General features: G+C 33.7%; 1 protein-coding gene across 1 annotated transcript; it reads left to right on the forward strand.

The window, feature by feature from the left end:
* Positions 1-8,804: 8,804 nt before the first annotated feature.
* On the forward strand, positions 8,805-16,975 carry LOC138329618 (uncharacterized). Its single transcript, XM_069276711.1, has 5 exons — positions 8,805-8,986; positions 10,291-12,831; positions 13,539-13,660; positions 14,553-14,795; positions 15,286-16,975. The coding sequence occupies exons 2-5, from the start codon at positions 12,729-12,731 to the stop codon at positions 15,547-15,549; spliced, it is 732 nt and encodes a 243-aa protein (XP_069132812.1). The 5' UTR covers positions 8,805-8,986; positions 10,291-12,728; the 3' UTR covers positions 15,550-16,975.
* The last annotated feature ends 20 nt before the right edge of the window (positions 16,976-16,995 follow it).

The following is a 16,995-nucleotide window of genomic DNA, read 5'->3' on the forward strand; positions in this document are numbered from 1 at the left end:
TTCAACTGGAGACTGCTGCGCTAGCCAGGCCATCATAAGACAGTCATCTGTTCAGAGAGAAGAGTCTTTATCAAATACGCAATATAGTCTACTGACTAGTCTTGGTAATGGTAACACCTTTAGGACTGGAGCTGTATTATATTGGATTATGATGTAATTTTAAAGAGTTTTGGTTGGAAAAAGTGCAAACATCTTTTAGAGCCCAACCGACTAAAGAATGTTACATAGTCACAGTGATACAATTTGTTAAAGTTTTGTAATGTATTATTAAAACAACTGGATATTATTTAGCTACTGTGGTCTATAATTTAAGTCTAGTTTATTATATAACACTAGTTAGAAAAAAAAGTTTCAGTCCTTCAGATCAAACTCCGACCGGGGTAGTTATTTTGAAAAAAAAGTATAATTTTTATGTAGGAATAATGATCTGTCAGAAAACAATTTTAATTTTGAAATTCATATTTCACCATCTAATCAGTGGCCGGGTCAAAATTCTATCCTGGGCTTAATTTTCTTTACAAAAGGGCAATTTCGAAGGTCTTTTTTATTTAGCTGGTTGTCCCCTTTTTAAATCTGACATCATATTTCAGATATTGATTCAAAATGTCATATCTTTTTATGTTTGACTTGAAACACAAATACATGTCTTTAAAGTCATGATCATTCCATCATTGTGTATTACAGAGTTATCTGCCCTTATGGCTTGGTACTGAAAATTATGTCGCACCAATCCAAACTTTCACACAATGGCAGTTTCAATATGGGAAGACAGAATAAGGTTAGGGAAAAGAGACGTGCTTGTTTGGTGAGAGGAACAAACTGGTAAGGTACATTCGTAACCTAAATTATCAGGTGTCGCAAGCGATGATGAAAGGATAAGACCCAGGTGACCGTAATGACATATGCATGTGTATTTCGACATGTAGATTTATACAGTATCACACAAGTATTTACCTTATTATTCACAATAATGTATGACTATTGCCATATTTATCAATAACAGGCAGACGGACACACAAATAGCACCGATTGCAGACAAACTAATTGCGTCCTATTGCCCCATATATGTACATCATTATGTCGAATTTGCTGTATATCAAATCTACGCACATTTTGGTATATATCAAAATAGTTCAGTTTATTTTTCTCCGTATTCTGCCTTCGGACTATTTTACCTTGCCCAGGTATTACCGTCACCAAGTTCAAGAGATAAAACGACTTACAATACAACCCTTGTCATTATAGTATTCACATAAAAAACTAACAAGCATTCAAACAAAGGGTTTATATCAATACAAGAATGAAAAAGTATTCTTTATTTATGATACGAAAAAAAATAAACAAATGAATAATAAACAAACATGTTTTCAAACAATCGTGACAATCAGTACACTGTTTTGAACATGTGTTATTAAGTGAAGCGGTATACGTAACTGAAATTAGACGCCAAGCCCACAAAATCCTTACGTTATTATAAGAAGTTTCGTGTTCATTCGTAAACATCCCGTTTTTTATCATTGAAATAAAAAAATCATTATTTTGCGAAAGTTTTTATCCAATACGTTTAAATTCATTTTATGGCCTTAAACCATCCATTAGTACGATTGACCATGCAGCCGTTCACAGCGTAATATATATTCTCATATTGTTTTTCACAAAGTAAACAGTATGACCATACACACGTATGTACATAGCTAGACTATTTATATTATATATTCGGTTGCTTGGCTATATAAATAACTAGATATTTGTACAAGAATCGATATTAAGTACCTGTCTCTGGTCACACCTTCAACAGTGCCTGGACTTTACAAACTAGTACTTGAATTTGATATCAAATTACATCTAATATAAAGCCAAGTACGTCTTGTGCTAGGCTTGTCGAATCAGCACATGTTATGACAACGTTAACAATAAAACGCATGCCTAACAACGCTGTATCACACGGCGTCTGTTATATCATTGACACAAAATCATAGTACTAGTACATGTACTCCATTTTGTTTATTCGTTATTAGGGAAAATGGAAATTTTAGAAAAGATAATTTCTACATCTACTCCCAAAGGTATTTCAATTTTACTATTAAAATGACAATTATTTTTGGTGGATAATAACTGGCTTAAAATGGTCCATGGAATAAAATTATATAAAAGAAATAATATAACCAAAGAAACTTACGTGGTTTTCATATGAAGATGTGATGACCAACATGCAACTGAAGTCATACAATCCTGTATTAGAATTAAGAATATATCCCTATGTCACACTATATGTAATACCAATCTACAGTCATGTGTCAGGTGGATACATAACACTGCGCCAGTCACTATTATCCAAACATATATGCAGTAAAACGAAAAAGTACGAAGGTCTCTGAGTATCGTATACGTAATCGATTGTGAGTTGTTTGAATTAACAAGAAATCTGTTTTTATTATTTTTCGTTGAACAAATCAATGAGCAGCAGGTAATTATCGATACATGTTATATAGAGACAACAAAACAGAATAACAGTCATATATTGTAACACTAGTAGTATCCGATAGACAGGCTCTATAAAGCTTTCGCATTCCTCTATTTTCATTGGCTAATACATGGTCATGTGACATTCAATATATAGTATATTGACTATTGACTCGATGTTTCTATTTTTCGAAACATCGAGTCAATCATTCCTTTGTGAATGCGATATACCACCATAATGCACCTCAACAAAGGTTCATACTTGATATAAATTTGCTATTTCACATGGTTATTACGATTATTATTCCTTTCAAGTATATCTATGAACTATTTAAATTATTATTTATGTTTTGTAAACATGCATTGACATTTAAATGTTAACATTATATTAAAATCACTGCGTCTGCTCTTTGTTTCTATAAGTATCGTAAGAACCATCTTGAATGTATTGATGATATAATATAAAGATAATTCTATAAATCGCATATTGTCTGATGCAGTATAGAGAAGAGTTCATTAGTGTTTGTATGTGAAATGTGCATTGATATATATTACATTTGTATTATTATGTGACTTACTTTATTTGAATGTATTATTAAAATATGTATTAAGCAAACCCCCAATGTGATTAACAGTAACGAAACATTTTTAATACAACGCGATTAGCGTTTGTATTATTGTTATCTGGTATACTATATATGTAGGACCTACATTTGTACAATGCCATCTAGTGTTGATCTCTAGGAGATTTCAGAAAAGATGGCGATGACGTCACACAAAGGTACATCCGGGCGCTCAAAGGTACAACTCCTATATCTGTACACATAAACATTGAGGGAACACAGCCGCTTGCGATGTTTGTTTACATTTTATTGTAATAAATAGTACGACAATCCGAGAACTATTGCGTTATTTACATTTCGAAAAGTGTAAAAAAAATATTTTACAATAATTTACAATTTTAAACATATGGTATTCATATATTTTACTCTGTTTATACACCATTTTCGACCGCCACGAGAAAACACGGTCGCCATTACGTATAAACATTGACAGATATATTGCAAATATCAATTTGATATTACATATTAAATTCAAAGTCACCCAAAATATAATTATAAGCAATTACTGTTTTCAAAGGGTTTCTTGATAAAACACCTTACGATGTGTGATTAGTACAAAATTAAACATTTGCTTTCGTAGATTACCCCAAGCCCACGGCAGCCATTACAGTACAACCGAGAACCCGAATTTCGTCCGTTTTCAGTGTCATAAAATTCCGTATTCTGGTTAATATTTTTGTCATTAATTTTGGGATTTAGTTTATAACATACAAATGAGTCAGTTTGTAGGTTCATTATATCATATTTTTAAACAAAACTTTGAGTATTTAGGATTCTCGAAGCCGTGCGTAATGTATCCTGGTCGGCATTTACGTACAGTACTACGATCTGTAATTTATATCAATTTAAATGAAGTCTACCTAATATGTATTCAAATTATATAAAATTAATACCATTTCAATTGGAGACTTAACACAGCAGTCCATGGCATAAAAGCGGCTGAAAATGAAATATTAAAAATGAAATATGCAGCATGAAAACTGAACGATTTCACCATATATTATTTTTCGAGATCGGCAGCCATACATGTACGTGTACGTGTAACACAGTAGTTGATACAAGGGCATTCCATTAAAACAACATGTACATATTAAATAACGAAATATATATATATATCTTAAACAAGTACTTTTTTAGATAAAAGTGTTGGTAATCATTCATATGATTTATTTCCCCAACAATGCTGTGGCCTGCGGTGATCTACCAGCGATGAAGCCATACACGAGCGGCCGTGGTCTGGTCAGGTGGTTCACGTTTTGTTTATTCATGTTTAACAGAAACATGATACATTGAAATAAATCATTTATTCATAAACACCTTTTTCACAACCTCAATTTATACGTATGAACAAAATCGGAAACGTGTGATGGCCCGGCAGCGCTTCGATAGGTGGCTTCGACACTAAATCTACACTTGTTATATTTAGCAATAAACAAATGAAAATATAAAAATGTTAACATCCGTAACCTGTGAAACAATAAGAAACCATTTTAAAATCAGGAATTTGCAAGTATGAAAGTATAAACTTTTGTCAAAGTATCGATTGTGAAGCAGGGATGTACGTATCTGTTATTGTTTTTATCAGTCGCCATACTGTGTTTGTACCTTTGAGGACCCGGATGTAAACTTTCTGTGACGTCACGCCATCTTTTCTGAAATCTCCTATTGAACCATTTCATTCATAAATTTCCTTTCATATTAATTCCCTATTCATTGAATAATATTCCTTTGGGCCAATCAAATGGTGGCATTTCTTTTGCTGCATTACTGTGTATGCAGTCATGGGAAAACTGCCTTCTGATTGGTGGAATTCACAGTCTATGTGTAGAATATACACACACCTACTCCCTGACTGGCTGTACATGTGTATAAACATAAAATCTATACACATGGATGGTGACTCCACTATAAAGTAAACTAATCAGAGTATTTTTCTGTGTACAGTAAAATAATGTTTTCAAATTATTATTGATAAGGCTTCCCTCATGTGTACATGGTTTTACCTACATAAGTGTGCAACATAAGAGTCAAGAGTGTAGGACAAAAACTCATTGTTAATGAATATAAGACTTAAATGCTTTCTTTATTGTGAAATTATTTTATGTAGGAGTTTAATTAAGAAGAATGTCAAACAAAACTTATACATACACTGTATATTTTTTTTATGTATTTTCTTTCATACCTACGAGTGTAATACTGGCTGGTCCAGGGCAGTACACTCATGTCGCCTGAGGCTGTATTGCATGGCTACCCATGCAATAAAGCCTCGTGACGTTACGGCGTCAAAAATTTAAACATTTTTTTTCACAAATATGACTGGTTTTACTATAAAAGATGCAAACAACGAAATTTGTGTTGAAAATATCACGTGATTTTTCATGTATGGAAAATTGACTTCCAGTCGTAGATTTCGTTATTTCAAAATGGCGGGATGTTATAGTTGTAAAATTGCAATAAAACGTCGAGGTTTGAAAGCCTCGTGTTTTACCACATTTTGTGACCCTCGGGTAGAATATCCCTATCCTTCATATCCACACATGAAAGAGTCTTATATTCTATGATCATTTGAATATTATTAGATTGATATCAAAGTCGGTCACCCAGCCACCAGACATTAGATTGCTGATAGATACACAAAGCCATCAATTAAGCTTAATTTTCCAGGACATACAGTATCTGTTTTCTAGGGAATGGTACATCTCCCCAACATGTTGATGATTTTATAATGGATTGGTCAGATATTCACTATTAGGATTTTTTTCCACATGGTGTATCAAATGTCATAAAATCAACATAACTTGAAGCTAATAAAAATAATTTTGAATTATATTATTATTTGTGGCAGTACTGAATTCATCAAATTCATTTGATTTCATTCTAATTTTTCTGTTTCTGCTGCGTTGTATTTGCTTTGATTTACAAATGTACATCGATTCGTTGAAGTATTGGCGTATCTCAACGATCTCAGGTGTTTGAAGAAATCACCGGCGTTCATAGAGTAACCAAGCGGTCATACCTGGAGAAAACTGAAAATAAACACTATAGTCGGTACATATTTTAAGAAGGAAAGGAAACAACTAGCTAAACACAGCTGAAACTTTTTGGAAGGGAAAAAGGGAGACAACTAAAATTTCACAGATAACGCATCTATTTGGAGGTGTGGGGAATAGGCGGAAGGAATCTTTAGTAGAAATGATAAATGAGATTAAAAAAACGTTTTTCTAGGCTACTTACCGGAATGTTGATGTGATGTAAAACAAAATAATTTAACTTCAACATCCTATTTTGTTAACAGCTTAAATGCAAAACTCGTTTATCTAAATCCAGCTAACGTTCTACACCCATTTCACTAAGTCAGTAAATAGCGGTTGTCTGTCTGTTGTCGCACCACAAATAAAATCTTTCTAAATGATCGTTAATTGTTGATCTTAAACCATTTTATATCTTCTAAGTGTGATTTTATTTTTATCCGTTTCAAAGCCATTCGGGGGTGAAACATCATGGGGGTAAAGGGGAGGGGGGGTGTAGGCTAACCGATTTCACATTTTTTTGCGTATTTTAGCAATTACATAAGCAAAATCTGTCTACATAGACCAAGAGAAAATTGGTTATTAGACCAAGTGGTCGTCATCCACAGGGCAAAATGTGCTGCAATTTACCAGTTGGGATCCTGAGAAAGTGGTCCCATCAACCAGATGGACTTTATACCAGATATAGTCGCTATTGCAAGTTTGACTGTATTTGATGCATTAAGCAAGTTGTGTGTAGTGTATTTTCTACATACCTTTATACATAATGATAATACACTCGACATCATCTCGGAATTCTGGTTTCAAACTGCAAAATAACCGAATGGTTTTTCACTATTGAAGATTAATAGTACCATGATGGTCGGACAGAGAAATCTCTACCCGTGGAGAAAATAGCTTCTTTCTAACCCGAGGCTTGTCGATTTTCCTTTCCAGCAAATACACAAATTCATTCAAAGCGTTGTCAATTGATTAAAAAAGGCTATGTTTGTGCAGGTAGTTTTAACAAAAATGAATGCGAAGATTTCAGGCCCTTTAGGCCTTTTGAAAATCACAAACGGAAAAAGTAATGTGATTTTAAAGGGATAACTAGTAGTACTTTTGATATGCAAAGTTTCAAGAAAATTGGACTGTGGGCAGTTTCTATGAGATTTTTAACATAAGCTTGAACACCACCTTTACATCAAGATCATGCTAGCTTTATTTTGTTTGGTTGGAACATCGTGTTCTCGTGGATGTGGATATTCGAATATAGTAATAGCTGGTTACTGGCTAGGGTTGTGTCTGTCTCTCTCGATTTATCTAGGTTTAATGCTAAATTCAAAATGCTGTACAAAAGAATGTCACTTTGACATGCGTCTATATAGAGATTGAACAGTGTTTTGATTGCGTTAAAGGTGGTATGAACGCAATGGGATACAGACATATTCAATGTAGCGCGTTAGCGCTACATGTAGAATATGTCTGTATCCCATTGCGTTCATACCACCTTTAACGCAATCAAAACACTGTTCAATCTATATATTTACATAAATAAGTCTGCTTTTACGTCAAATTTAAAACGGTGATGGTTGCTAAGTTGGGTAACTACGGTAGTCAGGATGACCGAAGATATAGTTCCGATTGTTGAATGTTATAGCTGCAGTTTCGTTTGAAATATAACAATGACACCTTTCAATTATTTTTAAAATATGTTTTTTTTTTCAATTTGATAATATATCAATAATGTCCATTTCGAATAAAAATTGAGATAACCGAGGCGGAACGACTACCGGTACGGTATCGTTGTCAGGGTAGTGATGCGGTCCGAAGTGGAGCGAACCGCCATATTTGATTTTCAACCGAGGAAAGTTACTGTGATATAGTCTATTGATGGTATGACCGTTGAGCTACTGAATGTTTGTCATGTATGTATAGGTCTACGAATACGATATAGACTAAATTCTTCATAGTCATGACTTTTATTTTATTGTACGGATGATAGACAAGTGTTTGCGTGAGTGTAGGCCTATTTTGAATGCTAACGGTGGTAACGCTGATGATACTGTTTCGGATAGGCTTCCTGTAATGTTTATTTTCTGGAAACCTGTATATGATCTGTTAACCTATTGTTCGCTTAGATGCTCCAAGAATCATATTTAGGTGAAATGAGTGACCGTACACACATGTACTACTGAAGTAACTATGGAATTCCCCGAACATTCCTGAGGAAAGCCCTCCGGTTGTAGCCCGACCAGCAAATCATTTTGTTGTTTACTGCCGTTACAATGCTAGAACACATCTTTTGTTTTGATGTCAAATAAATATTTAATTGGATCTAATAAAAACTCTTCATTGTTTTATTGAAATCCGTCAACTTATGACGCAAAATCTTATCGAAGCGTGAACTAGAAGTAGTCCGAACCTGTACTGCGTTTGTATTCATACGTCATTGCGATTACGTTAATTTGAACGCAACGCCCCTCCCATTGACTATATAGGGGCATATGTAAATATATTGAAAAGCAAATAGGTTCGAGCAGGTTTACCGCTGATCCACAAAACATGGCCATAAATCCACGCTACCGTTACCCGGAAGATGTTTCGCTAGTGTAATTCTGTGGTATGTGACAGAGTGACGTTGATTATTTAAACCAACTATAACATATAGATTCTGAAATCATTTATTTAGACTGTGAAAACGATTTATAACTCTGTTCGTCCTCGGTAAATCGGATGCGCTACTCTCCCAAGGAAAAGCTTAAATATATAAGTGCGATACAAAACTGACTAACTGGAGAGGTCTCAAAATGAACCTTCCTACAAATGTTTCTCACCCGGTAGTCCTGCTGCTATTTATGATACTCATCCTACCAGGGACTCTATCTCAAAGTAAGTAGTGTGTTTGTTTAGGAGATTTAGGATCTTAATATTGTATGAGAGGTGTGGTGTGTTTTTGTACAGTATGAAGTGTGTATTTTAGAGTACGAAGGGTGTATTTAAGAGTATGTATTGTATATTTTGGAGCATACAGTGTGTATTTTGGAGTATGAGGCGTGTATTTTAGAGTACGAAGTGTGTATTTTAGAGTATGAAGTGTGTATTTAATAGTATGAATTGTAGATTAAAGTATAAAGTGTGTATTTTGAGTATGAAGTGTGCATTTTGAGTATGAAGTGTTTCTTTTAGGGTATGGAGTGTTTAGTTTAGAGTATAAAGTGTGTTTTTGGAGTAGAAAGTGAGTATTTTACAGTATGAAGTGTAGTTTACAGTATGCAGTGTATATTTTAGAGCATAAAATGTGTATTTCACGTTGATAAATCTTAGAGTGTACCTAATCCTTGTAACATTGAGAAGGAATTGAACACAATAAACGATTAGGTTAACATAATTAATTATGTTGAATTAGAGAAATGTAAAGTTAGCACCGGATTCGGGATTCGGGATTCGAATAACAAATCCGGTGCCAACACTTTATTCGTTATTCAGTTTTCAATTTTAATAACGAATCCGGTACCAGCACTTTATTCGTTATTCAGTAAAATATACAAAGACATCATTTAGAGACTTTAAAACCGTATAACACCTCTTTAGATCATTTTTCGATAATCAGTTTTAATAACGAATCCGGTGGTGGTATGTAAGTCGTACTGAGAAAAGAATAAGATGCCGGTACCTGATGCGTTATTCAGAATTGAAAACCGAATAACGAATACGGTGCTGGACCGTTAAAAATTTTAATTGCTAAATGAATGTATTAATAACGAATCGTTTTAATTATTAAAACAACTATTCCATGCATTTCTACTTACTGAACGTCTAAGAATAGCTACAATAGTTTGACAGTGCAAAAGCCTATATATAGTATCCAGTAGATGTTTCTATTAAACCATCTCTTGTTTTGATTTAATCTTTTACCAAAATTAAATATCTACAAATTCCTTCAGTAACCAAGTGGTGTTCTTATAAGAATGCTTATATTATTATTCCATAACACCGATACCCCTTATCATATTATCTCAACTGTAAGACAAAGCCTTGTTGTAAACATTCAGTTGTTGCAACTGTCAACATATGCCATAGTCTGCCTTACTACCCAATATGTGGTATTATCACGGTCAGCCTACAGTACGCCGTACATGTTTTAGTATTAGTACTTTATTTGTTGTGTTAGTATTTACTTTGTACTACAATAGGTGCTCCAACAGTACATGTAAGTATTGTCTACACTATCAAATCCGGGGTTAATTCAGTTACACTATCCTATACTGTGAATAATAATGAAAGAGCGCTGACTGGTGTAAGCTTGACACGAAATGGAGTTACTGTGCCAATAGATGGCACCAAGTACCAAAATGCGAACACTGGAACCCCCTCTCTTATCATTACTCGTGCTGATGATGGTACATATGTTTGTTGTGCTTCAAACAGTCAAAGGAACGATCTTACCGTGGTTTCAAGTTATTGATATGTACAACCTCTATTTATTACACAACGTTTACCATCAATTTTGACAAATAGTTTGAGTATGCAACATTTACTCCATTATTAAAAAGTACTTGTATTTAGATTGGGGTCTGGCTTGGCGATGCAGTTTTCCAGCGTCGTACTCGAAAATTGTACGTTTAGCTCTGGTTCTGAAGAAGGAAACACATTTACTAGACCAGCCAAATTTGAAATATTTCATTTAAAACATTTAGCAAACAGATTTATTTCAGGAATTCGGGGTTAAAGTATTTTAGACTGGTTATGTTTTGCAATTAGTTCAGTTTCTAACAAGTACAATGCTATAAATTAATAACAATTGGATTATTAGTGTGTGCTGATACGAGGGGTGTTCCAAAATAATGTCATCTGACCTCTGTTTTGTGAACATCATGACCTATGTACTCCAAACTGTCTGCTGACAGAGTGATCAATGGAGCATAACACAGGTTCACATTTTCATAACCTGACTGACCTTGTTACAACGCTCATTGTTTATAACGCATCCATTACACTCTATGCAATATAACTTAGAGCAGAACTTTAACATGCTATTGAAATTAGGGCCTACATATAAGGTAGGTCGTAAAACGATAGATATCACGGCAAAGCGTGCGACATTTATTGGGAAGGTATTAATTCTCGGACGTCTATTTGTTTTAGCACGTATCCGCACCGTCTATCATCGGTACACCGGAAATAGCTATACTCGAAGCGACAGCTCAAAAATACAGCATGACAGGGGATGATTCAGTCATTGTTTTAAAGCCACACTATACGTAACTATCAACAAAAAATAAAGTTAAAATTATCCCTAGATATTGATACTATTTGTTTATAATGCTAAAATTAAGCTAAATCTAAAATATCTATTAATTGTTTCTAACTAGTATTGGTGTAGTAAAAGTTGAAATCGCTGCATGTAAACATGCCTTCCTTTGAATACGCCGTCATGGAAGTGACGATTGTTTCCGAACGGAAGTCGGAAAGTTCATGACCTATTCTCGTGAGAGTTCGGAAATTGTTTATCTGGGTCACGCCGCCATGTCTACGGTAAGTGTGTTCATGTTTACATAGTTTGTATGTCATCCCTGTAGATTTAACATAAAACAACCATGGCTTTCATTCGTTTGTATTGTACTGACTGCGGAATTAAAGTTAACTTAGATTGTCCATATCCAATGAGGCCAGAAGCATCGTGGATATCGATGTTGAGCAGACGACTAAGCTTAGTAACAATCAACAGCTGATCAACGTATGGCCTAGATCAACGTTATGCTTATGTACAGTACCGCACTGTCAAAAATAAATGTCCCCACTGTCTTTACTTTTCTTTTTCATTTGTATGTACAGTAAGAAGTCATCATACTGACAGTAGTTCTAGAACCTGACAATTTTAGTGATCAAACACGTTAGCCTAGAGCTTACGCAAAATAATAACTGTTAGGCCGTATACTAACAATACTGGTGAGAATTGTGACGGTCATGCCCGTGTACAACAGCTGATTTTGTGTACTGTTTATCACAGCTGTGGGATGATTTGTTTGAAACTATACTAATGTTGGTCTAATTTATACTCAAGCTCGTCTGATACAGTAGACTATAATTACCGGTAGAGATTTAAATAGTATACTGATAATAATGAGTAATAGTGTCCCATGTATGAATTTTTGTGTATCCCATATTACTTTTTTATTAGGCAAATGCAACATGCTCATGACTAATGTGTTAACGCTATATAGATCATATGTATAATGTATAATTAAAAATCGATAAAGTTAAAATAATAATCATTGATCACACCATTTATAAATAATTATATGTAGTACAGTGAGTGGGCATCATTACATATTTACAGATGACTATTAAAAATGAAATCTGTACTATAGGATGAAACTAAGATGTGCATGTTTAAAGGAATGTACATGCATGTATATATTAATTGTCGCAGAAAAAAAGATGTATTTTAAATTTAAAAGTGAACTCCAGAGTCACTGACTGTGTGACTTTACTTGATATATAATTGAGTGATTTTTCTAGTATAGTGTGATACATGTATATCATATTTAAAAGTAATAGATTGTTTAATGTTGCTTTCATTGTCAAAATGTCTTATAAAATTATCATTTCATAGAGTACTTTAATTATCATGAATTTACAGACATCAGATAGCTTCATACATGATGACAGTGATGATGAATGGATGCCAGCTGCAGCAGTACACAGAGGGCAGAAGAGCGGACGAGGCAAAGGTAATTGGGTCTGGATTGATGCATATGGTATAGATATGGAATTTATTACACACAAGTGAGTTATTTTCTTAAAGTAACACAAAAGACACAAGCTTTAGCGAGTAGCGAGTGTCTTTTGTAACTCACTCATGTGTAATAAATTCCATATCCAATAATCTCGAGTGTGTGACATGTCTCTACGTAGACACAATTAAATCATCTACAAGAATGCCAAAACAAGATAACGTTATTCGGCGAGATATGCAATAACACAACGTAATGTGGTAGAATTTTTTTTTATCTGAAGATATCTATGAATGGTTGAAGGTATCACCTCAGACATTGATACACTGTAAACAAACCTTCTCTTCATGAACACATGATCATACTGTGTGGTGCAGGAACATTTGCAGCTTATGAATAACTCATAAATTATTATGAATGTTCATGAAATAGTTCATTCATCATTCTTCATTATGGTAACAGGTTTTAAGTTTGCATGCATATTTTTTCAAACATTCAATAAGTTTTGATTAATTATCATGAATAGAAATTATCATGCATGAACATTTGTAAGTTATAAAAATCTATGCTTTATATATAGGATTCATGAATGTTCATAAAGTATTTTTCTCAAAATTATTCATGAAATTTATTTAGTGAAATTGAAGAATATTAATGAATTATTCACAAACTTTCATGGATTTATCATTATTGATAACAAACAGGGACTGTTAAACGAGGAAGAGGTGCCAGTGGAAGGGCAAGAGGCCGGGCGAGAGGTCGAGGTAGAGGAGGGAACAGATCTGTAGTGCTAGAAACTAGCCAATCAAGGGAAGAAAGAATGAAAGTAAGTATTTGTATTAAATTGTTCAATAATTATTACATGGTTTATGCAATAATATTAGGTATGCTATTTATGATTTTATCCTTTTATAATTTAAACTACCTACACATGCTCATGTAAAGGTGAATATATTTTGACATGTATATGACAGACTGACAGTATTGTAATTATATGACATGACAATCAAATCAATATTCTGCTGTTATATCCCAATATTTCCATTCGACTTTCAGTTTCCCGTTTGATCATTGTTTAACCAAATGGGCAATATCAGGCTATGAACTCCAATCTGGTCAAGCATAGGAATATTTAACTTTTCCGCCGTGTCACTGACAATGTGTACAATGTATACTTACGCCTATACATAACGGTCAAATAATTTAAAAAGTGGTTTTAAAGTTGTGCGGTCTATGAAATCTAATAGTATCATCGTATTTTAAAAAAATTCTTCGCACCTCATTTGTTCGCTTGTTTCAAACCATTTTGTGTTGAACTCTATTCAGAAGTTGATGATATATAATGGCTGTTCCGTTTATTAAACTTGGTGATGTCAACAATAGCTAAAGCGGGGAATTGAAAGGATATACATGTATAGTTTTGAATTTGAATGATCATAATTGAAATATAAGTAATAAACTGTTACCAGATTCTAACAGTTTATGGCTTAAATGTTCCAAAGTTGAGTTTCTCATACAAGATGTTTTCTGGTTATCCTTGTTATTGTAGCATAGAAAATATTTGCATAATATTTTAAAAAGTAAACCTACCAGGAATTATCATAGAACTTTATACAAAGATAGATAGGGTCCATAACTTAGATAGATCAAAACTAATACTGGTACCATATATATAAATATTTAACATTTGGACTGAAGTCTGATATCTTTTTAAACAGGCCCTTGTGCGGACCATGGATGAAGAGAGAGTAAGAGACACACTGACAAAAGCCATAAGTTTTCATCCTGGCCTAATCTTTGACATCATTGAGCCAATGGCACGTCAGTCTGGTGGATACCATCCATTTCATGGTTCCACACAAGTTGACTGGTGTGCATGCAGTAGATGCAGAGAAATGCCTACAGCAGCTGAGAGAGTTTGTTGTGGGAAATCAAAGGAAAACTGCATATCAACTCTTCCGGTATGGAGTTAAATTGACTTGCAATATTCTATGTACAACATAAAATTACAAAAAATTCACCAATAACTGATTATTTCAGGTGCAAAACTTAAATTTCTCTGATTCTAATAAATAAGTCAGTTTCAACTATAAAATGTGTTTTATCAATTTTATCAATTCAAGTCTGCCTTGTATGAATTAAGTTGAAATTTGTGTTTGCACACCAGACTGAAGTCAATGGGACTGATTCATACACGATAACGTTTGTTCGGGACTAGTATCTCCAGTGGTGATAAAACGTAACTCTTTGTAATATTCCCGCTGAAATGACGTTATCCTGCGATAATGTCATTTGACGTCATTCCATCACCAATAGAAACAATAGTCCCGCACAAACGTTATCGGGTATCCGTGGTACGTGAATGAGTCCCATTGATTTTTGATACAACGTGTAGCACTTATATTATATTTTGAGTACTTTGATTTATTTTGATATAACTATGTATTTCAGGACTTCCAAGTATTGATACTTGACGAAGCAGTGTTGTCACTTGCCAGGCTCTATAGACGTGATGTTCTTGTCCTCAACCAAGAAGTCGATGTGATGAAGGCAAATAGGCACCAAGGATATAGACAGTTTATCCTTTGGCAGCATGGCCGACTTGGAGCTGGGAGCCGCAAGGTTATTCGAAGCTGCTGTGTTTGGAGAATAAGGGATACATACCCAGATGCATTTGGGCAGTACACTGGGTATATTCCAGGACGGTTGGCATAAATCTTAATGAATGTATAGTAAAGTAACTGCTAGTGAACATATGAGTGTAAAGTAACTTCTAGTGTACATTTCAGAAATAAATGTTATTTTTGTTGTTCAGTGGTTTATGAACGTCATTTTTTGACAGATATTTTAAATCACAAGCAGGACTTATTTGTGTAAATATGAGTGTAAAGTAACTACTTGTGTACATATGAGTGTAAAGTACATATGAGTGTAAAGTACCTATTTGTGAATATATAAGTGTAAAGTACCTATTTTTGTACACATGAGTGTAAAGTACCTATATGTGTATACATGAGTGTAAAGTACCTACATGTGTATTTATGAGTGTAAAGTACCTATATGTGTACATAGGAGTGTAAAGTACATACTTGTGTACATATGAGTGTAAAGTACATACTTGTGTAAATAAGTGTAAAGTACATACTTGTGTATATATAAGTGTAAAGTACCTACTTGTGTACATATGAGTGTAAAGTACATACTTGTGTACATATGAGTGTAAAGTACCTATATGTGTACATATGAGTGTAAAGTACATACTTGTGTACATATGAGTGTAAAGTACCTATATGTGTACATAGGAGTGTAAAGTACATACTTGTGTACATATGAGTGTAAAGTACATACTTGTGTAAATAAGTGTAAAGTATATACTCGTGTTATATATGAGTGTAAAGTACCTATATGTGTACATATGAGTGTAAAGTACATACTTGTGTACATATGAGTGTAAAGTACCTATATGTGTACATGGGAGTGTAAAGTACATACTTGTGTACATATGAGTGTAAAGTACATACTTGTGTAAATAAGTGTAAAGTACATACTTGTGTATATATGAGTGTAAAGTACCTATATGTGTACATATGAGTGTAAAGTACCTATATGTGTATACATGAGTGTAAAGTACCTACATGTGTATTTATGAGTGTAAAGTACCTATATGTGTACATAGGAGTGTAAAGTACATACTTGTGTACATATGAGTGTAAAGTACATACTTGTGTAAATAAGTGTAAAGTACATACTTGTGTATATATGAGTGTAAAGTACCTATATGTGTACATATGAGTGTAAAGTACCTATTTGTGTACATATTAGTGTAAAGTAACTGCTAGTGTATATTACTGATAGTCAACATATGAGTGTTACGAAACTGATAGTGAATATGTGAGTGTAAATAACTACATTTGAGTGTAAAGTAACTGTCAATGAGTGGATATAGTAACTACTTATTTATTTAAGTTGATAGTGTACATATAGTAAAGGTTAATTAAGCACATAATAGTGGTTCATATACTATTTATAAAAAACAGAGACATCTGTTAGTAAGTTTTATACAATTTTAATTGTATACATGTATGTCGATTTCTTCATAAATTTGATCAACTCTACCAAAAGTTGATACGTGATTGTCAAAGTTTCGCATTTATGATCTTT

The sequence above is a fragment of the Argopecten irradians genome, chromosome 8 (assembly GCF_041381155.1).
Source record: "Argopecten irradians isolate NY chromosome 8, Ai_NY, whole genome shotgun sequence".
NCBI classification, from domain to species: Eukaryota; Metazoa; Mollusca; class Bivalvia; order Pectinida; family Pectinidae; genus Argopecten; species Argopecten irradians.

Bases quoted from the DNA above. Each gene is read 5' to 3' on its own strand.
- LOC138329618 (XM_069276711.1), top strand. From the start codon at position 12,729: ATGAATTTACAGACATCAGATAGCTTCATACATGATGACAGTGATGAT. The intron at 12,832-13,538 runs GTAATTGGGTCT...GATAACAAACAG, and splicing joins GAAGAGCGGACGAGGCAAAG to GGACTGTTAAACGAGGAAGA. The intron at 14,796-15,285 runs GTATGGAGTTAA...TATGTATTTCAG, and splicing joins ACTGCATATCAACTCTTCCG to GACTTCCAAGTATTGATACT.